The following is a 24,232-nucleotide window of genomic DNA, read 5'->3' as shown; positions in this document are numbered from 1 at the left end:
TATTGCCATGACAATTAATGTGATAAATTAAGGGAGTACCTAAAACTCATCTAGATGAGATATAATTTGGTCTCATCCACTTTGAAAACAAGAACAAATACAACCCACGTCAGCACAACGCATCTTATAGCATCACATTTAATGGCTATAAAAGGTGAATGAGACCAAATTATATCTCATCTAGATGAGTTCTAGCAAAACTGATAAATTAATGAGCCGGAAATTTGAGAGATTGGAATTTTGAACAGTTTTGCTAAAGCACATCTAGATGTGCCATAAGTATTGCACATCTAAATCCTATGTTATTGATCTTACGTTGATATTCGGGTTGCACATCTAGATGTGTCTAGATACACCCAATTTTGAAATCTGGCAATTGGAGGAGAAGCTCCTCCGAATTTGCCACCAACCCGCTCGTGTCTCCCCAAAATCGCGCCCCAGCCCCCAAACGGAAAACTCTCGAACCCGTAAAGGCTCCGCTTCTTCTCCAAGCTCCTCACCTCACCGCCAGCTTTGACCTCGCCGGCGTCCACCCAAATCCGCCTCGCCCCGCCCCGCCCATGGCTCAGACCACCCACTAGTTCTCGCCGCCTCCCCCATGACGTCCGAGCGCCCGCTTATCGACGCCGCCTCCGCGCACCCGCCGCCGCCGGCGTCGCAACTCCCGCCATCGCAGCCGGAGCCTTCCGTTCGCGCTGACCACCTGGGCTTCTCCGTTGAGGTCCTGGACCCCTTCCGCCCCTCCCGACGCGACCAGCCCGACCCGTCGGCGTCGGAGCGGGAGCTCCACGAGGGGGGTGAGTACCGCGCCGTCGCCGTGGGGGAGCCATCGCCGGAGTTTGCCGGCAACGCTGTCCGGACGGCCAAGTACTCCGCGCTCACCTTCCTGCCGCGCAACCTGTTCGAGCAGTTCCGACGGCTGTCGTACGTCTACTTCCTCGCCATCACCGTGCTCAACCAGCTCCCCCAGGTCGCCGTCTTTGGCCGTGGCGCGTCTGTGCTCCCGCTGGCCTTCGTGCTCTTCGTCACCGCTGTGAAGGACGCCTACGAGGACATCCGCCGCCACCGCTCCGACCGCAGGGAGAACAACCGCCTCGCCGCCGTCCTCGCGCCACAAACCGCCGGCGAGTACCTCCCCAAGAAATGGAAGCACATACGCGTCGGGGACGTCGTGCGCGTCGCGTCCAACGAGACGCTCCCGGCCGACATGGTTCTGCTCGCCACTAGTGACCCCACTGGCCTCGCGCACGTCCAGACCGTCAATCTTGACGGGGAGACCAACCTCAAGACGAGGTATGCCAAGCAGGAGACGCAGTTGAGGTTCTCTCACGACGGCCACGTAGCTGGTATGCTGCATTGCGAGCGGCCCAACAGGAACATTTATGGGTTCCAGGCGAATTTGGAGATCGACGGCAATCGTGTCTCACTCGGACCGTCCAACATTGTGCTCCGTGGTTGTGAGCTCAAGAATACCACATGGGCTATAGGGGTCGTGGTTTATGCTGGAAAGGAGACTAAGGTCATGCTCAACAACTCTGGGCCGCCATCCAAGCGTAGCCGCTTGGAGACACAGTTGAATCGGGAGACAGTCATATTGTCCATTATGCTCATTGGGATGTGCATAACTGCATCTGTGCTCGCAGGGATTTGGCTGCTGAATCACCAGCGGGAGCTTGAGTTCACCCAATTCTTTAGAGAAAAGGATTACACAACCGGGAAGAACTACAATTACTATGGAATCGGAATGCAGATATTCGTTACATTCCTCATGGCCGTCATAGTGTATCAGGTCATCATTCCTATCTCGTTGTATATATCAATGGAGTTGGTACGACTTGGGCAAGCATATTTCATGGGCGCTGACAATGACTTGTATGACGAATCGTCAAGGTCCAGGTTCCAGTGCAGGGCTCTGAATATAAATGAGGACTTGGGGCAGATTAAGTATGTTTTCTCTGATAAGACAGGGACGCTGACAGAGAACAAGATGGAGTTCATGTGTGCATCCATTCACGGAGTTGATTACAGTTCTGGCAAACCTGCATGTGGGTCCTCAGTTGTAGGTACGATGACTTTAATTTATATTACTTGTTTGATGTTGCTGTTTCCTAATAAGACCTCTTATTTGCTGGTTTTGGTCAGTTGATGATCTTCTGTGGACACCAAAAATGGCAGTTAGGACTGACCCTCAGCTTTTGAAGTTATTGAACAATGACAGCTCAAATGAGGAAGCAAAGCTTGTCCTTGAATTCTTCCTTGCTCTTGCTGCCTGCAATACAATTGTGCCACTTGTCCTGGACACTAGAGATCCTAAACAAAAGTTGATTGATTATCAGGGTGAGTCCCCTGATGAGCAGGCACTAGCTTATGCTGCAGCAACTTATGGCATTGTGCTTGTTGAGCGAACATCTGGTTACGTAGTGATCGATGTCCTTGGTGACAGACAGAGGTAAGATAGCTCTCAACTTTCGCTTTGTGACCATTGTATTTGGCAATACTTCATGAGTGTGTTTTCGATAGAATTTAGTACCGGCTATCTAACTGAAATGCAAAATTTTGTGATATCAAAAGTTATTATGTGACTAGGAGTGGAGGGACACTATCCATGATCTCTTCATCTCTAGAAAACTATAAGCAGACATACTGCCTGTGTAGTCTCCTACAGTCTGAGGCAGCTGGTAGTTGGTAGCATCAAGCATCTGATTACGGTTAGCACAAATGTTTTTATGCCTTTTGCTTTGTAATGTTACTGATGTCATTTCCGACCCAAAAAGAACTTCCGAGTAGATCCGAAGGTTATTAACATGACATTAGGGCTTGTGCCACACCCAGGGCTGAAAGCTCCCACGCAAGGTGGGGTCTGGGGAAGGGAATTTCTAGACAGCCTTACCCATGCATAATAATTCTGCAAGGAGGCTGATTCGAACCCAGGACCTCTAGGCCACAAGTGGAGAGACTCTACTACTGTGCCTGGCCTGCCCTTCAACTGTTTGGCTGGGAGGGACTTCCAAATTTGAACAGTGGTAGGAAATTCGTTTGTCAATTTAGAAAATTATTTAAATTATACAGGGCCAATAGGCAAATATGTGAGTTACCAGTCCATACAATTTTGCTGTTTTTCATTCTTCTGTGTGAGTCAGTTGTCAATTGGAACCGTACACGTCAAGTTGACATCTATTTTAGGAGTTATCTCCTTTACCAATTCGGTGTGTCAAATTGTATTCGTCGGGGCTTTGTCCCATAGTAGGTGTTTCGATGTCAAGCATTCTGCAGTGTGTTCCCCGGCGATGCTGAACTCGCTCTCCCCTTTCCCTCTGCTTCTGGACTTGTAACTGCTGTATTTCCGTTATTTGTTTACTGGAAAGGGGTTATGCCCGGTTCCAAAAAAAAATGTCATTTCGGACATGTCTTAAGTCAAACTTTAAAACATGGACTACAGATATTATTCCAAATATTTAGATTGAGAACTTGTAAATCATATGTTTGGATTTGTCTCGAAAGTATATTCATATAATGTAATGATTTTCCATAATTAGCGGTCAAAGGTAAATCTCGAAGAACAGTTCAGTATTCAAAATGAAATGTATTTGTGCTATGGAGGGAGTAATATATTTTGCAACATGCGCTGCGATTCATTTCACACCTGACCCAAATTTAATACTCCCTCTGATCCATATTAATTGTTGCTGGTTTATTAATTGTCGCTTGGCTTACGTGCCAGTACTAATCTACTACTCCCTCCGTCCGAAAAAGCTTGTTCCAAGCTTGTTCCTCAAATGGATGTATCTAGCACTAACTTGATGCTAGATACTGTTGGATAAGTCTGTGTACTAGGGTCGTTGTGGGGCTGCAGCACATGGTCCTTGTGGGGCTGCAGCACATGGTCCTTGTGGCAGTTAGGATAGAGTTCCTGATCATCAAGGACTGGCCGTTAGGATAGCATCTTAGACTGGCATCTTAGACTAGCATCTTAGACTGGCATCTTAGACTAGCATCTTAGACTGGCATCTTAGTAGCATCTCAGCATATGCTTGGCTGGCTAGCAGCCTATAAGTATGTAACCCCAACCCCTCAGGTTGGTATGGCATTGTGTGAGAAATAAACCAACGAAAATTGTCCCAAACTCTCCTAGTGTCATCCACAACTATCAATGCTCAGGTTCAAAGGTCTAACAAGTGGCATCAGAGCCTCGTTATCTTGTACCCTGAGCATTTCCTGTGAGCAGCCCAAGTCGGTAGCAGCAGCTGCTCCGTCTGCCTCTGGTTACTTTCCTCCCTCCGGACTGTCGAGCAGCAGTTCGTCTTCAACAGCCTCCTCTTCACGCAACAGCCCCCCTGCAGCGAGCCATGTCTGCAGGTCGCTCTCAGCACACGGCCACCTCGAGCATGCGGCGCCGGCAGGAGGCCGAGCGCGCCGTGGCAGAGGAGCGTGAGCGAGCAGCTGTAGCAGCAGCAGCTGCTGCAGCAAGGGTGTCGAGGCTGGCTGCAGCGGAGCTGGCAGCAGCCAAAGCGGAGGTAGAAGCAGCCAGGGCGGAGTTAGAAGCAGCAGCAGCAGCAGACGCAGCACGTGAGGCTACGGCGGATGCCAAAGCACTTCGCGGCGGCTCCGGCAGCTCCAACAGCTCCGCGCCTGCGGACGACGGCGCTGACGCAGACCGCGCCAAAGTGGCGCAAGAGCGGACGGCGCAGTGGGCAGCCGAGCACGCCCGTGCTCCAGGTGCAGGTGCATGTTAACGTACAAGATCTTAACGTAAGTTAGTTAGAATAGGTCATGTATATCTTGTTCAAACAACCAGCGTATATCTCCACCGGTTGTTGTACTTATCCTGTACTTGTAATCTTGGCAATCAAGTCATTGCCCATATAAATACATGACCTGCTCCTCGGGGCATTGCATGGCAAACAATTCTCTTTAACTTGGTATACAGAGCACCAAGATCCCATCTTCCACCATGGCCGACACCACCCCCAGCCTCCTCTCCAACACCGCCGGCGCTCTCACCACCCAGCCTATCGGCACCCTTGCCACCAGTTCAAGCTCCTCTGCCGCACCCACGATCACCTCGATCGGAAACCTCATCACCCTACATCTCACCAGGGACAACTTCCTTCTGTGGAAGACCCAAGCTGTCCCTGCCCTCGCCTCGAACGGCTTGTTCGGATATGTCTCCGGCTCTGAAACGGCGCCGCCACACACCATCACAGAAGGCACCGGCGATGCGGCCCAGGAGGTGGCCAATCCGGCGTTCCTTCGGTGGTACCAGCAGGATCAGCTGGTGATGATCGCCCTCCTCGGCTCCATGACCGAGGATATCCTTGGACAGATGACGCAGCTCCGCACGTCTGAACAGGTCTGGACTACTCTTCATGACATGTTTGCCTCACAAAATCGTGCTCGCGTCATGCAGCTGCGCTACCAGCTCTCCAACCTGAAGAAGAAGGACCTCACCGCCTCTGAGTACTACCGCAAGATGCGGGGCTTTGCTGATGCCATGGCGTCCATTGGCAAGCCCCTCACCGACGAGGAGGTGCTTGGCTACATACTCGCCGGACTAGGTCCTGAGTTTGAGCCATTGGTCGCGTCGGTCACGGCGTGCGATGATCCCATCAGCCTCAGCAGCTTCTACGCGTTCCTCCTCAGTGCCGAACTCCGCCTTGAGCAGCAGGCTTCCGTCGGCGCGATCCACCCTTCGGCGAACTTCGCCGCTCGCAACCCTGATGGTCGCGGTGCTGGCCGCGGCAACCAGGGTTGCAACCCGGGTGGCCACCAGGGTGGACAAGGCGGCAGCAACAGCGGCAATCGTGGCCGCGGCGGACGCGGCCGCGGCAACGGCCGCAGCAACCTCAAGTGTCAAGTCTGCGGCAAGTTCGGCCATGACGCGCTGCACTGCCGCAACCGCTTCAACCATGCGTTCCAGCCTGAAGATCAGCGTGAGCGCTCCGCCAACACCGCCAACACGGGCTCCTACTCCGTCGACACAGATTGGTACGTCGACACAGGGGCGACCGATCACCTGACGAACGACCTTGATCGTCTCGCCATCCACGAGCGCTACAGCGGCAAGGACAAGGTGCATGTCGCGAACGGAGCAGGTTTGTCTATCTCACATGTTGGTCATTCATCTATACCTGGCTCATCTAAACCACTTCACCTCCGCAATATTTTGCATGTTCCTGATGTTGACAAAAATCTGCTCTCTGTTAATCGACTAGCCTATGACAATGATGCCTTTGCTGAATTTCACCCTCGTGTTTTTTATCTTAAGGACCGAGCAACGAGGACGGTTCTTCTTCGCGGTAGATGCCGCAATGGTCTTTACCCGGTGCCAAGCCTTCAGTCTTCGTTCCTTTCGTCAAATAATCGTCGAGCTTTTGCCGGTGTCAAGCTCTCCCCGGACCTTTGGCATCGCAGATTAGGTCATCCAGCAAAGAATGTCGTTGATTTAGTGCTTAGATCAAATAAATTCGCTTGTGCACCATCTCTCGAGTCTAGCGTGTGTGATTCTTGCCAACGAGCAAAGATACATCAGTTACCTTTTTATAATTCCAATCATGTTACTTATGCGCCTCTTGAACTTGTTCACACGGATGTTTGGGGTCCGGCCATCACATCTGTTGGTGTTTTTAAGTATTATGTGAGTTTCCTGGATGATTTCAGCCGTTTTACATGGATTTACCTTTTAAAACGCAAATCTGATGTGGAACAAGTTCTCTACAATTTTCAGAAACATGTCGAACGCATGCTTGATACTAAGATCAAGACTGTTCAATCCGACTGGGGCGGTGAGTATCACCGTCTCAATCGCTACTTTGCTCGCTAAGGCATCACACACCACGTTACTTGCCCCCATACGTCACAACAAAACGGCATCGCCGAACGAAAACATCGTCATATAGTTGAAACAGGCATCGCCCTTCTTGCTCATTCATCACTTCCACTTCGTTTTTGGGATGAGGCCTTCCTCGCTGCATGCTACCTCATTAATCGTATGCCAACACCTGTGCTCAAAAATTCCACACCTATTTTTTGTCTTTTGAATGAAAAACCAGACTACACTTTCCTTCGTGCTTTTGGATGTGCTTGCTGGCCGAATCTTCGGCCCTACAACAACAGGAAACTCGAATTTCGCTCTCGTCAACGTGTTTTTCTCGGGTACAGTTCCATGCATAAAGGGTATAAGTGTCTGGATCGGACTAGTGGTCGCATCTACATCTCACGGGATGTTGTTTTTGATGAACATGTGTTTCCTTTTGCCACTTCTCCACCACCATCACAACCAACCGAGCCCCTTCTTCCTACACCTCCCGCCATCTTTCCGGTTACCCAGCCAGCTATAGTGGATGATCGCATGCGACGATATGATATTTCCTTGCTCACTGACCCGTCGTGCAGCTCTCCTTTGCCCGCAGGTACTGCTCCAACGTCGCCTTCTGGATCAACGACGCCCTCTGCCTTGACGCCGCCCTCTGGCTCGACGTCTCCCTGCATGCGCCATGCAGATGGGCCTGCGCCGTCGACACCCCGCTCCGGGCCTCGGGTGCCTAGCCCCGGCCCACGATCGCCGGACGCGGCTTCCCCTCCGGAGCCTGCTTCACCGGCCTTGGCGACCCCTTCGTCATCCACGTCCCATGAGCCGGCCTCTACAGCGCCGGCTTGTCCTTCTGTTGTTGCGCCGCCATCGACTGCGCCACATCTAATGACAACACGGCTCCGCGACAACATCGTCCAGCCGTTGGTCCCATCCGACGGTACCGTGCGCTATGACCCTCGACGCCGCGCCTTCCATGCGGCCCCCCGGTCCTATCGTCTTGCTCTCAATGATGCAAAGTGGCGCTCCGCCATGGAGGATGAGTTTTCTGCTCTTCAACAGAACAACACTTGGACTCTCGTGCCTCGTCCTGCTAGCAAGAACATCATCAGCTGTAAGTGGGTTTTTAAGGTAAAGCATAAGTCTGATGGCTCCCTGGACAAGTTCAAGGCTCGTCTCGTCGCTCGCGGCTTCACTCAACAGCATGGTATTGACTACATGGATACGTTTTCTCCTGTCGTCAAACCAGCCACAGTGCGTCTTGTGCTCTCTCTAGCCGTGTCTCGTCGGTGGCACCTACGGCAAGTGGATATCAGCAACGCGTTCCTACACGGTATTCTAACCGAAGAGGCCTACATGCAGCAACCCCCTGGCTTTCATGATCCTGTTCATCCTGATTACGTCTGCAAATTGCACAAAGCATTATATGGGTTAAAACAGTCACCTCGGGCCTGGTATGCTCGCCTAAGTGACCGTCTTTAGCAGCTGGGTTTTACCTCATCAGCAGCTGACACCTCCCTGTTCATCTTTGCTCAGGGTGATCTTACCATCTACATGCTTGTGTACGTTGATGACATTGTCATTGCCAGCTCCTCTTCATCAGCATTGGATCGTCTTCTCCGTCAACTGTCTGCTACCTTTCCGGTGAAGGATCTTGGAACTTTACAGTACTTCTTGGGTATCGAGGTCCTCCGCAATTCAGGGGGAATGATTCTGTCACAACAGAAGTATGCACTTGATCTCTTGCAGCGCACCAACATGGCGAATTGCAAAGCAGTATCGACACCCATGTGTACCCATGACAAGCTCACAAGAGATTCTGGACATGGCCTGAATGAGGAAGAGTCGTTTCAGTACAGAAGCACGGTCGGGGCACTTCAGTATTTGACCTTGACACGGCCTGATTTATCCTATGCCGTCAACAAGGTCTGCCAGTATCTATCACGACCTACTGATGTGCATTGGGAAGCTGTGAAGAGAATCTTGCGGTTGGTGAAAGGCACTGTGTCTACAGGATTGACACTTCGGCGATCTCCATCCACCTTGATAAGCATCTACACCGATGCGGATTGGGCCGGCTGTGCGGACGATCGTAGATCCACAGGTGGCTTCGCGGTTTTCTTCGGACCCAACCTCATCTCATGGAGCGCTCGGAAACAGCCAACGGTGCCACGATCGTCGACTGAAGCGGAATACAAAGCCTTGGCAAATGGAACAGCAGAAGCAACATGGTTGCAGTCCCTGCTGAGAGAACTCAGAGTATCTCAGCCTCGAGCTCCTGTTCTTTGGTGTGACAACCTCGGCGCAACTTACCTCACTGCTAATCCGGTGTTCCATGCTCGCACCAAGCACATTGAGGTAGACTTCCATTTTGTCAGAGAGAAGGTGGCCATGAAAGCATTGGAAGTGCGGTACATCTCCTCTGCTGATCAGATTGCTGATGCTTTCACAAAACCCTTGACAAAGTTGATGCTTGCACGTCTACGTTCCAATCTCCACCTTCATACAGGTTGACATTGAGGGGGAATGTTAACGTACAAGATCTTAACGTAAGTTAGTTAGAATAGGTCATGTATATCTTGTTCAAACAACCAGCGTATATCTCCACCGGTTGTTGTACTTATCCTGTACTTGTAATCTTGGCAATCAAGTCATTGCCCATATAAATACATGACCTGCTCCTCGGGGCATTGCACGGCAAACAATTCTCTTTAACTGTGCGCACCGCGACGGTGGCTGCAACGACCAGGACCGCGGCCTCTACGAGGTCCGGACTGTGGTCAGGGATGTTGGTCCCAGTACTGGGTGGCCTACCCTCACTAAAACCAACTACGTCGAGTGGGCCGGGATCATGAAGGTCAGGCTCCAGGTGCGGCGCATGTGGGAGGCAGTCCAGGACAGCAACGTCGACCACCAAGAGGACCGACGGGCGCTGGACGCCCTCATCGCCGCAGTCCCGCCCGAGATGCAGTTCTCGCTTTCCAGCAAGCGGACTGCCAAGGAAGCTTGGGACGCCATCACCGCGGCACGCATCGGCAGCGACCGTGCTCGCAAGTCCACTCTGCAGGCACTTCGTAAGGAGTGGGAGAGCCTGGCTTTCAAGCCAGGTGAGGACGTTGATGACTTTGCTCTCCGTCTCAACACTCTGCTGCAGAAGTTGGTGAAGTTTGGTGATGCCACCTACACCGAGGAGAGAGCTGTCGAGAAGCTCTTTCGGTGCATCCCTGAGAAGTACAAGCAGATGGCTCGGTCGATCGAGTCCTTGCTGGACCTCTCCACGATGACAATCGAGGAGGCGATAGGTTGCCTCAAGGTCGTCGACACCGACGAGCCATAGCCTTCCTCGGGGCCCATCACCACCGGCGGGAAGCTGCTCCTAACTCGGGAGCAGTGGGATGCCAGCCCCGGTGACAGGAAGAAGGGGGAGCCTTCTTCCACGACGGGCGGCCGCAAGTGTGGCAAGCAGCGTAAGAAGCGAAGAGGCCCCCCGGGCAGGGCACAAGGACGTGCCGAAGGGGACGCCCGCGGAGGCGCCAAGGACGGCGCCGCTGGCAAGCCCAAGCCGGCACAAGACAACAGCTGCCACAACTGTGGCCGGTTTGGCCATTGGGCCAATGAGTGTCGGCAACCACGACAAGGCCAGGCTCACGTCGCACAGGTGAAGGAGGAGGAGACGGCTCTGTTCATGGCGCATGCAAGCATTGAGCTATCGTCAGCGACACCAGTCGCAAAAGCTCTCATCCACCTCGATGAGCCAAAGGCGCACGCTCTTCTCGGCGATGCCTCCGGGAAGGACAGGGTGGTGCCTCGACACCGGCGCCACCCACCACATGACCGGTCGAAGGGAATTCTTTGCCGAGCTCGATTGCGATGCGCGAGGCTCCGTCAAGTTTGGGGATGCCTCCGCTGTGGAAATTAAGGGCGTCGGCTCCGTCATCTTCACCACCAAGACGGGAGAGCACCGGCTGCTCACCGGTGTCTACTACATCCCCGCGCTAAGGAACTCCATCATCAGCTTGGGACAGCTGGATGAGAACGGCTCACGCGTGCTGATTGAGCATGGGGTCCTACGCATCTGGGATCGCCAGGGTCGCCTTCTAGCCAAGGTACCCAGAGGTGGAAATCGACTCTACGTCCTTGATGTGCAGGTGGCACAACCGGTCTGTCTCACTGTCCGTCGGGACGATGAGGCGTGGCAATGGCATGAGCGCTTTGGGCATCTTCACTTCGAGGCCCTGAAGCGTCTAAGTGCCAAGGAGATGGTACGAGGCCTGCCATGCCTCGACCATGTGGAGCAGTTCTGCGACATCTGCGTACTGACGAAGCAGAGACGACTCCCCTTTCCCCAACAGGCGAGTTTTCGGGCCAAGGAGAAGCTGGAGCTCATGCACGGAGACTTGTGCGGCCCGGTGACGCCAGCCACACCAGGAGGTCGACGCTACTTCCTGCTGCTCGTCGACGATCTCTCTCACTACATGTGGGTGATGATTCTCGGCAGCAAGGGAGAAGCGGCGGACGCCATCAGGCGCGCGCAGGCTGGTGTGAAGGCGGAGAGCGGCCGCAAATTGCGCGTCTTGCACACTGACAACGGCGGCGAATTCACGGCGGCTGAATTCGCGTCGTACTGCGCCGATGAGGGCATCCAGTGCCACTACTCCACGCCGTACAGCCCGCAGCAAAACGGAGTCGTCGAGCGGCGCAACCAGACGGTTGTGGGGATGGCTCGGGCTCTCCTCAAGCAGCGAGGGATGCCGGCTGTTTTCTGGGGAGAGGCGGTGCTGACAGCCGTCTACATCCTCAATCGCTCGCCTACTAAGGCACTCGACGGCAGGACACCGTATGAGGTCTGGCATGGGCGGAAGCCGGCGGTCTCCCATTTGCGGGTCTTTGGCTGTCTTGTGTTCGCTAAGGAGCTTGGCCACATCGGCAAGCTCGACGACAGGAGCACTCCGGGAGTCTTCATCGGCTACGCGGAGGGCTCAAAGGCCTACCGCATCCTCGACCCAAAGACACAGCGTGTGCGCACGGTGCGAGACGTCGTGTTCAACGAAGGGCGAGGGTGGCAATGGGACAAGGCGGTGGACGACGGCGCGACGCCGACGTATGATGACTTCATTGTCGAGTACGCTCACTTCAAGGAAGCCGGGGGAGCAAGTAGCTCCTCACCGCCGGGCACGTCTACCCCGGCCCCCAAAACTACATCGACTCCGGTGCCCGCTACGCCGACGGCACCACAACTGGCGACGCCGCATACTCCAGCCCCGGCGGTCACCACTCCGGGTTCGTCTTCATCAGCACTAGCTCACGCTGAGCACAACCCGATGAAGTTCGCTTCCCCGCTCACTCACGACGAGGAGCAGGTCGACGCGTGGTATGGAGGCGAACAGCTGCGGTATCGCATGATGGATGACCTACTCGGCGACCAGCCGGTGCCGGGACTGATGCCACGTGACCTGGAGGCGCAGCTACAACTCGCGTGTGAGGACGACGAACCACGGTCCTTTGCAGAGGCCGAGAGAGATGCGGCATGGCGCGCCGCGATGCAGTTGGAGATGGATGCGGTCGAGCAAAACCGCACCTGGGAGCTCGCTGACCTCCCTCGTGGTCACCACGCAATCACCCTTAAGTGGGTGTTCAAGATGAAGAGGGATGGAGCCGGCGCCATCATCAAGCACAAGGCTCGCCTGGTGGCCTGAGGCTTCTTGCAGCAGGAAGGAGTCGACTTCGACGACGCCTTCGCTCCAGTGGCACGGATGGAGTCCGTGCGACTTCTTGCGCTAGCTGCCCAGGAGGGCTGGCGTGTCCATCACATGGATGTCAAGTCGGCATTCCTCAACGGTGACTTGAAGGAGGAAGTCTACGTGCATCAGCCACCGGGTTTTGCGATTCCCGGCCAGGAGGGCAAGGTACTCCGCCTGCGCAAGGCCCTCTATGGCCTACGGCAGGCACCTAGGGCGTGGAACGCCAAGCTGGACTCCACGCTGAAGAAGATGGGCTTCGAGCAAAGCCCGCATGAGGCCGCTGTCTACCGACGGGGCAGTGGAGGAAATGCCCTGTTGGTGGGCGTCTATGTTGACGACTTGGTGATCACCGGCACCAAAGATGCAGAGGTGGCGGCATTCAAGGAAGACATGAAGGCCACCTTCCAGATGAGTGATCTGGGGCTCCTCTCCTTCTATCTAGGGATTGAGGTGCACCAGGATCACTCCGGGATCACGCTTCAACAGTCCGCCTACGCCAAGCGCATCGTTGAGCTAGCTGGGCTCACCGGCTGCCATCCAGCTCTCACTCCGATGGAGGAGAGGCTGAAACTGAGCCGCGACAGCACGACGGAGGAAGTGGATGCTACGCAGTACCGACGCCTTGTGGGGAGCCTTCGCTACCTCACCCACACACGGCCGGACCTAGCATTCTCCGTCGGCTATGTCAGTCGGTTCATGGAGCGACCGACGTCGGAACACCAGCAGGCAGTGAAGAGGATCATCTGCTACATAGCAGGGACCCTCGACCACGGCCTCCACTACCCTAGGTGTCCTGGGGCAGCACACTTCGTCGGGTACAGCGACAGCGACCACGCCGGCGACATCGACACCAGCAAGAGCACGAGCGGGATCCTCCTCTTCCTCGGCAAGTGTCTCGTGAGCTGGCAATCAGTCAAGGAGCAGGTGGTGGCCCTGTCTAGCTGTGAGGCTGAGTACATACGGCAAGTGGATGCTAGTACTGACGCCTTGTGGGGAGCCTTCGCTACCTCACCCACACACGGCCGGACCTAGCATTCTCCGTCGGCTATGTCAGTCGGTTCATGGAGCGACCGACGTCGGAACACCAGCAGGCAGTGAAGAGGATCATCCGCTACATAGCAGGGACCCTCGACCACGGCCTCCACTACCCTAGGTGTCCTGGGGCAGCACACTTCGTCGGGTACAACGACAGCGACCACGCCGGCGACATCGACACCAGCAAGAGCACGAGCGGGATCCTCCTCTTCCTCGGCAAGTGTCTCGTGAGCTGGCAATCAGTCAAGGAGAAGGTGGTGGCCCTGTCTAGCTGTGAGGCTGAGTACATACGGCCTCCACCGCCTGCACTCAGGCGCTTTGGCTCGCTCGACTGCTTGGTGATCTTCTCGTTCAAGACACCAGAACGGTGCAGCTCCTGGTGGACAGCAAGTCCGCCCTGGCCCTGGCAAAGAACCCCGTGTTCCACGAACGGAGCAAGCACATCCGGCTGAGGTACCACTTCATCCGCAGCTGTGTGGAAGAAGGGAGCATCGAGGCGAGCTACATCAACACCAAGGATCAGCTCGCAGACCTGCTCACCAAGCCTCTTGGGAGGGTCAAGTTCCTCGAGCTTTGCTCCAGGATCGGGATGATTCAACACTCCCACAAGACGACGTACAAGACTTAGGGGGAGAATGTTGGATAAGTCTGTGTACTAGGGTCGTTGTGGGGCTGCAGCACATGGTCCTTGTGGGGCTGCAGCACATGGTCCTTGTGGCAGTTAGGATAGAGTTCCTGACCATCAAGGACTGGTAGTTAGGATAGCATCTTAGACTGGCATCTTAGACTAGCATCTTAGACTGGCATCTCAGCATATGCTTGGCTGGCTAGCAGCCTATAAGTATGTAACCCCAACCCCTCAGGTTGGTATGGCATTGTGTGAGAAATAAACCAACGAAAATTGTCCCAAACTCTCCTAGTGTCATCCACAACTATCAATGCTCAGGTTCAAAGGTCTAACAGATACATCCTAGCACTAACTTGATGCTAGATACATCCATTTGAGGGACAAGCTTTTTCGGACGGAGGGAGTATCTCATATCCTTTACGTGCCAGTTTTGATTCAATAGATCATTAGCACGCTTGGCTTACAGTTCTGATGTATCCTGCCGGTATGTAATGTGCAGATTTGATATATTAGGACTTCATGAGTTTGATAGTGATCGTAAGAGGATGTCTGTCATTGTCGGCTGCCCTGATAAGACTGTTAAGTTATATGTCAAAGGTGCAGACAGTTCAATGTTTGGAATTATCAACAAATCATTAGAGCTGGACAATGTTCGTGCTACAGAGGCACATCTCCACAAATATTCATCACTTGGCCTAAGAACTCTTGTTGTTGGTATGCGTGAATTGAGTCAACCTGAATTTGAGGAGTGGCAGTTGGCATATGAGAAGGCTAGCACAGCAGTACTTGGCAGGGGAAATTTACTCCGATCAATTGCAGCCAACGTAGAGTGCAATATCCACATATTGGGGGCCTCTGGGATTGAAGATAAGCTTCAAGATGGGGTACCAGAAGCAATAGAATCTCTTCGGCAAGCAGGCATGAAAGTTTGGATTTTAACAGGGGATAAGCAGGAGACAGCAATTTCTATTGGCTACTCTTGTAAGCTGCTGACGAATGACATGACACAAATTGTGATAAATAACAATTCTAAGGAGTCTTGCAAGAAAAGTCTCGAGGAAGCACTTGCAAGAACTAAGGAGCACAGAGTTGCTTTGTCAATTGGCTCACCGTATCCAGTGTTAGCATCAGAATCTTCTGGTACAGTTCTTGCTTTGATTGTGGACGGTAACAGCCTTGTTTACATACTTGAGACAGAGTTGCAAGAAGAGGTACTCCCTCCTTTTTTCTTTAGTCTGCGTATTAGCTTTGGTCAAAGTCAAGCTTTGTAAACTTTGACAAAGTTTATAAACAAAGATATTAACATGTACAATAACAAATCAATAACATTAGATTCATTATTGAATGTACTTTCACATCATTTTGATTTTTTATGATAAATATTTTTATTTTTTTCTATGAACTTGGTCAAACTTTACGAAGTTTGACTTCAGTCAAACCTAATATGCATGTGTCCATATGTAGTTCTATCAAATGCTGTACAAATTTTCTTTTGTCCTTCTCTGTGATAAGACCATCTTATAAAGATGCCATAACTGACACATGGTCTGTCTTATTCTGTTGTGATAGCTTTTCAAAGTAGCAACAGAATGTAGTGTTGTCTTATGTTGTCGAGTGGCTCCTCTACAAAAGGCAGGCATAGTTGCACTTATCAAAAACAGGACAGATGATATGACCTTAGCAATTGGTGATGGTATACCCTCCTGCTTCCTCTATTATGTTCCATTTTTATTTAGGAGACAACGTGTGCATTATTAATACTGTTTACTTAACCTGTGACATTCAGGAGCAAATGATGTTTCAATGATCCAAATGGCTGATGTTGGGGTTGGTATCAGTGGCCAAGAAGGAGGACAAGCTGTTATGGCATCAGATTTTTCTATGGGACAATTCAGATTCTTGGTTCCTCTTCTATTAGTTCATGGTCACTGGAATTATCAAAGGATGGGTTACATGATCCTTTACAACTTCTACAAGAATGCCACATTTGTCTTGGTTCTTTTCTGGTAAGGTTTTTTTAGAGGGGATAAATACTTCATTACTTGGGAAAATGTTACTACTGGTTTTGGTCAGAAAACAACTTGGCGGCTATTGAAATCATCTATATCATTAATCTAATCTGGAAAATGCGGCGACCTATAATTTTCTAGTGTTACATATAAGATGTGTACCTTGGCATTATAAATTTATGACCATATATTTTTTTGCGGTGATATGATAATAATTTTATGGTCAGAAATTATGACCATAATTTTTTGTCATAGTCGGTTGAATTATTCAAAAAGTATGTTATGGAGCACCTCTTTATTTTCCTATTTTTTGCATGGATAGTAAAAAAAATATAGCCCCCAAAAATAATGCTTATGATGTAATCTCAGGTATGTGCTTTATACATCATTCACTTTGACGACTGCTATCACCGAATGGAGTAGTCTCCTGTATACTGTGCTTTATACATCCCTTCCAACAATTGTTGTTGGTATTCTTGACAAGGATCTTAGCAAGTCAACACTGCTAGCTTACCCAAAGCTTTATGGATCTGGCCAACGGGATGAGAAGTATAATTTGAATTTGTTTGTCCTCAATATGCTTGAAGCACTTTGGCAGAGTTTGGTTGTGTTCTACATACCGTATTTTGCATATCGACAAAGTACTATAGGCATGTCTAGTCTTGGAGATTTGTGGGCACTTGCATCAGTCATCGTTGTAAATATGCAATTGGCCATGGACATCATTCGGTGGAATTGGATTATACATGCGTTCGTATGGGGGACGATAGCAGCAACAGTGATTTGTCTATTTGTGATAGATTCGATATGGGTTCTTCCTGGTTATGGGTAAGTGCTTCATCTCCCACATCTTATTACCGATGCCATTATTTTTGTATTCCATGCAATAGCTGTGAAGTTGACAAAAAAGATGCAGTAGTCTTTAAAACCTTTAAAGGTATTCTGACTGTTTTCTCCATCGGACATATTGATTGCAAGTTTCCTGCAACATGTGTTTATTTTATAAGAGATGAGTTCTCCGAAGAAACGAAATAAACCTTGAGCTGTTATAACTGCAATTGGGAGGCCGAGCTTGTGATATGTAGTTTCTGATTCAAGATGTCCCTTGTGATAATAAATCAACAGGCAGCATCTCACCCGTGCGCATGGCCCTTGCTCTTTTGTTTCATTCCAGCATAACATTTTGTTTATTTCCTTTGCACTATAATTCTTTTAGAATACATAGATTAAACGCTGTCTTTTTCCTTGCAAGCATCTCTGGGCTTCTTACAAGTAAAATGAGCTATTTGCCCATGTTTTCTTGAGTAGGATTTCTGATAAGTGCAACACCTGTTGCTCTTGTTTATGATTATCTATAATAGATGCAACCAACTGACACCAAACACTAATTTCAGGGCCATCTATCACATAATGGGGCAAGGCTTGTTTTGGTTACTGCTGCTTATCATTGTTGTCACAGCAATGATCCCACATTTTGCAATCAAGGCTTTCACGGAGCATTTTGTTCCCAGTGATATTCAAATCGGCCGAGAAATAGAGAAGTTTGAGGCTTTAAATCAGGTGAATCGTTCGGAAATTCCAATGCGAACGTTTTCATGACCCTTGCAGGGGAATTGCATATAGCGTTACTGTTCTTATATTCTGTTTCGTTTGTTCGTTTCTGCCCTTTCGGTGTGTATACGGGCCATTCATTTGTTAACGGCAATAGATTTAGTCTCCAGGGTGTGTGTGTGTATGTATTCTATCTAACATTCACCGAAAAGGAAATAGAAATTGTTGACGACCAAGAATTTGTGCCCTGGTGTGTGGTGTCCACCATCAGTCATAAGGTGAATGGGTGAATACTGCGATGTATATTATCACTTATTCTTCTATCTGAAATATGTATTGTTGCTCATATGTTTTGTGCCATTGTTGCTCGTACTGGTCTAACCCTTTTTTTATAAACGCACTTAGATATGTTGAGCATACAATGGGCACATGAGCACCTATGGTTCACATCACATACTATATTCAGATTTGTCTAGATCAAACAAAGTTGGTTCCATTTCGGTTCCTGAATTAAGCATTTGGCGAAGGTTAGCATAACAATCATTTCATAAACTTGAGAACATGTTAGCTACATACAAACATCAGAGCATCAATCCTCCTAAAACGGAAGAGAACATCATAATTAACATTTTGGCTTCATCAATGTAAGGGCTATAGGTCTCATGCTTGCAGATGGAGCATGCTCTGAATTCCAGCAGACCATAGTTCTCTATGTTTCGCTGACCATTTCGATGAACCATGCCACTTTCCAAACTTGACCAGTGCTTAGAAAACTCGCTGCATGTTTTACATAAATATACTCCCTGAAGAAGCAGAAACATCTCACCAACCTACACAATGGCTGAACAAAAAGTTGAGCACTGGTAGATCTTTAATTGATTTGAGTTGGCTGTAGGAGTGCTTGCAGTCTAGGAACATATAAACTCAAGACGATGCCCTGCAAAAAACACTGACCATACTGGGCATATCCCCCAACAACATTCATTGGTGGCTGATGGCATTGGTTAGAAACAAAAGATCAAGCTTCTCAAGTCCTCTCCTGAAACGACTGAGAGCGCAAAAAGGCCGCTGGATTGGCCTGCAGAGCCTGTGGAGATTCTGGTGTCTTGTCATTTTTTAGAACCTTCATCTGTAAAGGCTTAAACATGCCTTTCTCATCAGGTTTGATGCCTAGAGTATCCCGGACCGAACTCTTTGTGGCCTCAGCTGGGTCATCAATTCTTAGAGTTTTAGGGACCTGTACGTTGTTTTCCCTATTCTCTTCTTGCAGGTCTGATTCTCTTGAATGCTTTCCAAGTGTAGGAGAATTGTCCTCTGAGCATGTGATTTTGTTTGGAGGGCCATTATTTCCAGGACATGGTGAACTCCACATTCCATTAGGCCAACCAGGAATGCAGCTCCAAAGTGGTGGTGGCATCATAGGAAAGGGAACAACAGGCGTGCAAATTCCTGGAGCTGCCATCATCAATGGAGGCGCCCACGGCGGCAGACCGTGCTTCACATTTTCCAACCCTTGAATGGGCTCTGTTGAGCACTGAGCAGCTGCCATTACAGCAATACTGTTCCATCCAGGACTCCAGGGAAACACCAAAGCAGGTCCGTGAGGGTGAGGCAATGTGATGCCATTATAGTATCCTAACACATTGCTTGGTTCTTTTTTAACTGCGCTATCCGGCGTCTGATTTTCTGAGCAACCCGACACTGTCGCTGGAGATGGACATGATTGTTCTTCGCTATTATCACCAGAGGCCAAGGCAACAAGGTGAGTATCCTTCTGTTCTTCAATATTATGGATTGAGGACATAGGCTTACAAACTGGCACTTGAGATCCGAACTCCTTTACTGTTTTATTTTCTTTAATTGGCCCTGGAAGAACCTGCGGTAAAAGTGGAAGAGCTAGATGGTGGATCTCATTGGAAACATCTCCGGGAGCAGCTATGTTAGCATCACACGACATCATAGCATGGCGGAAGTGAGAGGCATGCTTATTTCTGCGTCTTCCAGAACCTACAGGGACATTCCTAATATTTCCACCAGCGGTCCAATACCTCTGGCAATTCCTGCAGAAGTGCCTAGGCTGGCTAACATTGTAATTATTGAAGTAGCAGAACTTTGTTTCCATGCTATTGCAGCGAGGGCATGGCACGATTATATCAGGCTTCTTGAGTACCTTGTCTTGGCCAGATCCATCAGACCCAGTTTTAATCTCCTCAGATTTGAAACCAGTTCTCACTTCCACCCCATGTTTGCTGATAGCTTGATCATTCTGCTCTCTATTCTTGGAACAGAAAGGAGTTGCTTCGACATTCAAAAGCTTGTTTGAGACACAAGGCATGACATCATTGCTGTTTGCATCATTTCCAAGCTTGGTGACAACCTGAAAAATATTATTTAACATGCATGAAATAGATAATTCAAATTGGTATACCATAATTTTTATAGTGCCGACAGAGAGAATGCAAAATTGAGCATAGTTCATGTTGAGTTAGCTACAAACATAGGCAATAAGAAGTTAAAGTTTTACAAAAAATCAATGCTGATCAGGTTACTGTTAAAATATGGCATACTGGAAACAATGCAGACACCGCTGGCATAAGAGAGTATGAGACTACGGAAGATATTATCATAGCAGCTGCTAAAATTATGTGATGTCATAACATCTACTTGATATCATAGCTGATTTAAACAAGCAACACATTATTCAGTCATGTACAATATAGTTTCATGTTTATCCATGAATTCCATGCCTCACTATGTTTGTTCATGTTCAGGTGTTAAGCGTTGACTCATATCACCAATAATTTCCCCCGTGTACTGCCCCTTTCTTTATAATATTCAGTTGTCCGTTTCTCTGTTATACTTGCAATCGTGGAACTCTTTCATACTTGGGGTTAAGAACTACCTTTCAAGGAACCAGGGGTGTTACTGGAGGAATTGTAAGGCACTTCTGTTTCACGATAAAGCACTAATCCAAGGTGGTACTACCATGGTGCAAGGGTACCCAGCTCTTCTTTTGCAAAAGAGTATATTGAGTTTGTATGTAGTATAAATTTGCACGGCAAGTGTTTTTGGGAGATTTTTATCAGTCTTCACTGCACAATGGGCCAACGAAAAGCTCCTCCGGTAAGTCCTTGACCCCATCACGGTCCCTATCTATATATCATTTCCCTTTTTGCACAACTGCCTAAATAGTAAATACTAGCAACACACTATACTTGTTTTAACAAAAAAAAATCTATGTACAGGGGCAAGATAGAGCTGGTCAATGTATACTCCATATGCAGTAATTTCTTAAAATAACCCTTTGTAACAATCAGACAAAATTATGGATCCGAACTGCAGTAATTTCTTATAGGAACCTTCAAAGAGCTAGTAAAAAATAATAAATCAAACAACGATCTTCAAAATCCTGGCTCTGCCATGGACTAGATTAAGAGCTGGAGCTACTTATGACAAAAGTACCAGAACCATTGACTACTTTGCATGTATTTACCTATAACACGATATGCACATGAGTAGGCTTGGCATTTCCACGTAGGTTGCAAAATCATTTGGTGTAATTAGTTTGGTATTTTATATCGGTTAAAATGGACATATAATATTACATGATTCGCTTGAAGCTATGTTGATCAGTATCTATGACAGATGTGTTGAATTAAATAATAATTCCAACTGGTTGGCATAGCTTTGGTTCTATCATGAAGCATAAATGAATTTCATGAGCACCGGTTTTGACACTCCAAAGACAAGACATAAACTGATTTTGGAGGTCCATAGCAAAACTGTTTGCAAACCAAGCTTCCCTCTAGTTCAACATTAGAGTAGAAGCAATGTTTTTCTACAACTGCAATTATTGTTTCCTAAAATTCAGCTCCGATCTAGAAAACACAAGCCAAACAGGATAACTTCACAATATGCCACTTCATAAAAAAAATAGAATATGGGGTCCAACTCCCTGTTTTTTTGTGAAACTCTTCAAGGGGTGCTCCAAAAAACTCCAAAAGCTGGAGTTGGGGAAAAATTACCCACCACTGCCATCAGTAGGTGGATACCCTTTCGTTTCTCCTCACGTCAGCCAATCAAATAGATCCTTTTTCACCAAATTCCCATTCTTGAAGCTAGAGTTAACTGGAAGCCAAACATTCTCTTTGGTCTCTTTGGTGGAGCTGCAACTCCTGTATGAAACTGCTCCAAAGTGGATTTAGTGAAGTAAAACTGATTTTCGTGGAGCAGAGCAGTACCAAACAGGCCCTAAGCATTTAGATTCTATTGGGCTTTCGTAGCCACCGGGCAAAATACCGGCTTAGTCTTACTAATAAAGATGAATTTTATCTTAACAATCTCAGTGCAAACGGATTTGATCAAAGAAGTTGAAGTTCCATTTTTCATTTGGCAAGGAAAGGCTAAATAAAATCCTTATGGACATAGGGATTTATTTAACCGTTTCCTTTCTCGATAGAGAACTGTTTCCTTTTAGTACACCTTTTCAAGATGGAGACTATCAAGGACAAGCAGGCTGGTAGCACATACCAATCCAAGGCACCGCTGTCTACATCTTGTCAAATCAAGAAGGCCCTCGGTAGTGTAGGACACAAAGATAGCATGAAATTAATTGCATGAACCCTAGTTAGGAAGACCAAGAAACGTAATTGAATGGTGGAGACAAACATAATTAACCGGTGGGTTATTGGGAGGGGAAGACGGAGCTGCAATGCCACCTTTCCAAAAAAAAAAAAACGAAGCTGCAACCGCAAAGACCTAACAAAACCAGCCGCACAATTGACAGCACAAAAGCCGCCAAGAAAGAAGAAGAGCGCATCACATCGGCAATTGAAAGGAACCGGAGAAGTCCCCCGCCCCGTCCAAGGAAAAGGAAGATTCCCAACTAACCTCGGCCGCGGCGTCGAGGAGCGGGATGGTGCGGCCGAAGAGCTTAATGGCGGCGTACCCCCGGTCCCTAAGCGCGGCCATGGCGGCGTCCCGATCTCGGGTGGTGGGTGTATGGCATGTCACTGGGCCTGGGGCTGGGTCAGGCGGGTTGGAGTAGGCGGTGAGCGAACTGGAGCCGGAAGTCCCACAAATAATTGTGCGTGGATGGGCGAGCCAAAAGTGCAGCCTAGCCTAGGCCTACTTTTGGGGCTTTTGCACCGGGGCAGCCGGTAAAAGTCACAAAGGCAATGCACTCACGCAAAAGATTATCTACTTTCTTTCTTCCAATGAATCACGCACACGATTATCCTAACCCGAGCAAGTCCATTTGGTTATTAGTACTAACCCTGTTTTGAGTCTCTAATTTTGGCTTTTGGGCAGGGGCCTGAGTAAGGATTTTCCTTTTCTGTTCTCTTTTCATGTACTCCTATGCAATAAACTAGTATTGGTTCTGGACTTATTGGTCAGGTACGAGGCCTAGGCATGAGAGAAAATATTCTCCGCTACTGTGGATGCGGTAAGAAATTTTTGCAACTAGTCCTACCACTGAGGCTGAGCACCGAGATATTGGTTGCTGAAACAGTGAACGTGATCTCTGGCGCACACGCACAGCACAGAGGAGCAGTGACCGGGTGCACCCGGTTGCGCGCCAACCATCGCTGGTGGCAGATCCACGTCAGCCGCCGCTTTTTGCGAGCCGATGCAGCTGCAGCTGCAGCGGCAGCTCGTCGCTTTTGCGCAAATGCAGTGTGCCCCACTTGGACAAAGCGCTTCCTCGTTTTTTATCAAAAATCAATTCTATTTTACTCCTGGTGGTGTTCTACCCTTTCCAGAAGGTTCTGTGTTGCACCCTCTTGGTTCGGGTTATAATAAAATTCACTAGTGACATTTGATCGAAGAAAGTGACAACGCAATCAGTGAAAAATAATCGTGTTCGAAGCCTAAAACGATAGGCGATCGAACGAATACCCGTGCAAGCACAAGCTAGGCATATAACAAAACCACGTTTTTTTTTCAGGGAACAAGATTGCCCTAGCACTCAACGAAAGAATATGATTACAGCCGCGTATCGCGTTATTAAGAAAAAGACTCCGTTTCTGGCCTCGCTTAAGTGTAGCGGTGCTTGTGTTGAGCGTGCGGGTGGGCACCCTCACTGCCACATGAGAGCATGAGCATCGTTAATACTTTCTCTGTTCTTATTTACTCTGCATATTTACAATAGCAAGAAGTCAAATTTTATAAAATTTAACCAAATTTATAGAAGAAATATAGACATTTACAATAGCAAATCTATATGATGTGAAAGTATATTTAATAGTGAATCTAGTGGTATTGATTTGTTATTGTATATGTTATTATTTCTGTCTATAAACTTTGTCAAAGTTTACAAAGTTTGACTTTAAGCAAAGCTAAAATGCGAAGTAAATAAAAACAGGGAGTAATATAGCCAGCGGTTAGCTATATAGATGTGCCTTGTCAGTAAGAGTTAGCATTATTAATTACTCATACAATAGAGTTGGCTACAAGTTCA

At 48.9% G+C, this 24,232-nt stretch overlaps 3 protein-coding genes across 3 annotated transcripts; 2 read left to right on the top strand and 1 right to left on the bottom strand.

The window, feature by feature from the left end:
• Positions 1-414: 414 nt before the first annotated feature.
• On the top strand, positions 415-18,118 carry LOC125543679 (phospholipid-transporting ATPase 1). Its single transcript, XM_048707108.2, has 7 exons — positions 415-2,063; positions 2,143-2,449; positions 14,712-15,423; positions 15,782-15,905; positions 15,999-16,218; positions 16,591-17,049; positions 17,616-18,118. The coding sequence occupies exons 1-7, from the start codon at positions 599-601 to the stop codon at positions 17,818-17,820; spliced, it is 3,492 nt and encodes a 1,163-aa protein (XP_048563065.2). The 5' UTR covers positions 415-598; the 3' UTR covers positions 17,821-18,118.
• Positions 2,496-10,152, top strand: LOC147979316 (uncharacterized). The gene is made up of 2 exons (XM_087546832.1): positions 2,496-4,722; positions 9,526-10,152. Exons 1-2 carry the CDS (start codon positions 4,347-4,349, stop codon positions 10,143-10,145), a joined length of 996 nt encoding a protein of 331 aa, XP_087402958.1. The 5' UTR covers positions 2,496-4,346; the 3' UTR covers positions 10,146-10,152.
• A 182-nt stretch (positions 18,119-18,300) lies between the features above and the next one.
• Positions 18,301-22,867, bottom strand: LOC125543680 (cyclic dof factor 1-like). The gene is made up of 2 exons (XM_048707109.2): positions 22,663-22,867; positions 18,301-20,149 (listed from the first exon to the last, which is right to left on the bottom strand). The coding sequence occupies exons 1-2, from the start codon at positions 22,741-22,743 to the stop codon at positions 18,800-18,802; spliced, it is 1,431 nt and encodes a 476-aa protein (XP_048563066.1). The 5' UTR covers positions 22,744-22,867; the 3' UTR covers positions 18,301-18,799.
• Between the last annotated feature and the right edge of the window lie 1,365 nt (positions 22,868-24,232).

This window comes from Triticum urartu, chromosome 3A (genome assembly GCF_056163025.1).
Source record: "Triticum urartu cultivar PI428250 chromosome 3A, HENAU_Tu73, whole genome shotgun sequence".
Lineage (NCBI taxonomy): Eukaryota > Viridiplantae > Streptophyta > Magnoliopsida > Poales > Poaceae > Triticum > Triticum urartu.
The sequence above is the reverse complement of the archived record's forward strand: the minus strand, read 5'-3'. Positions and strand labels throughout refer to the sequence as shown.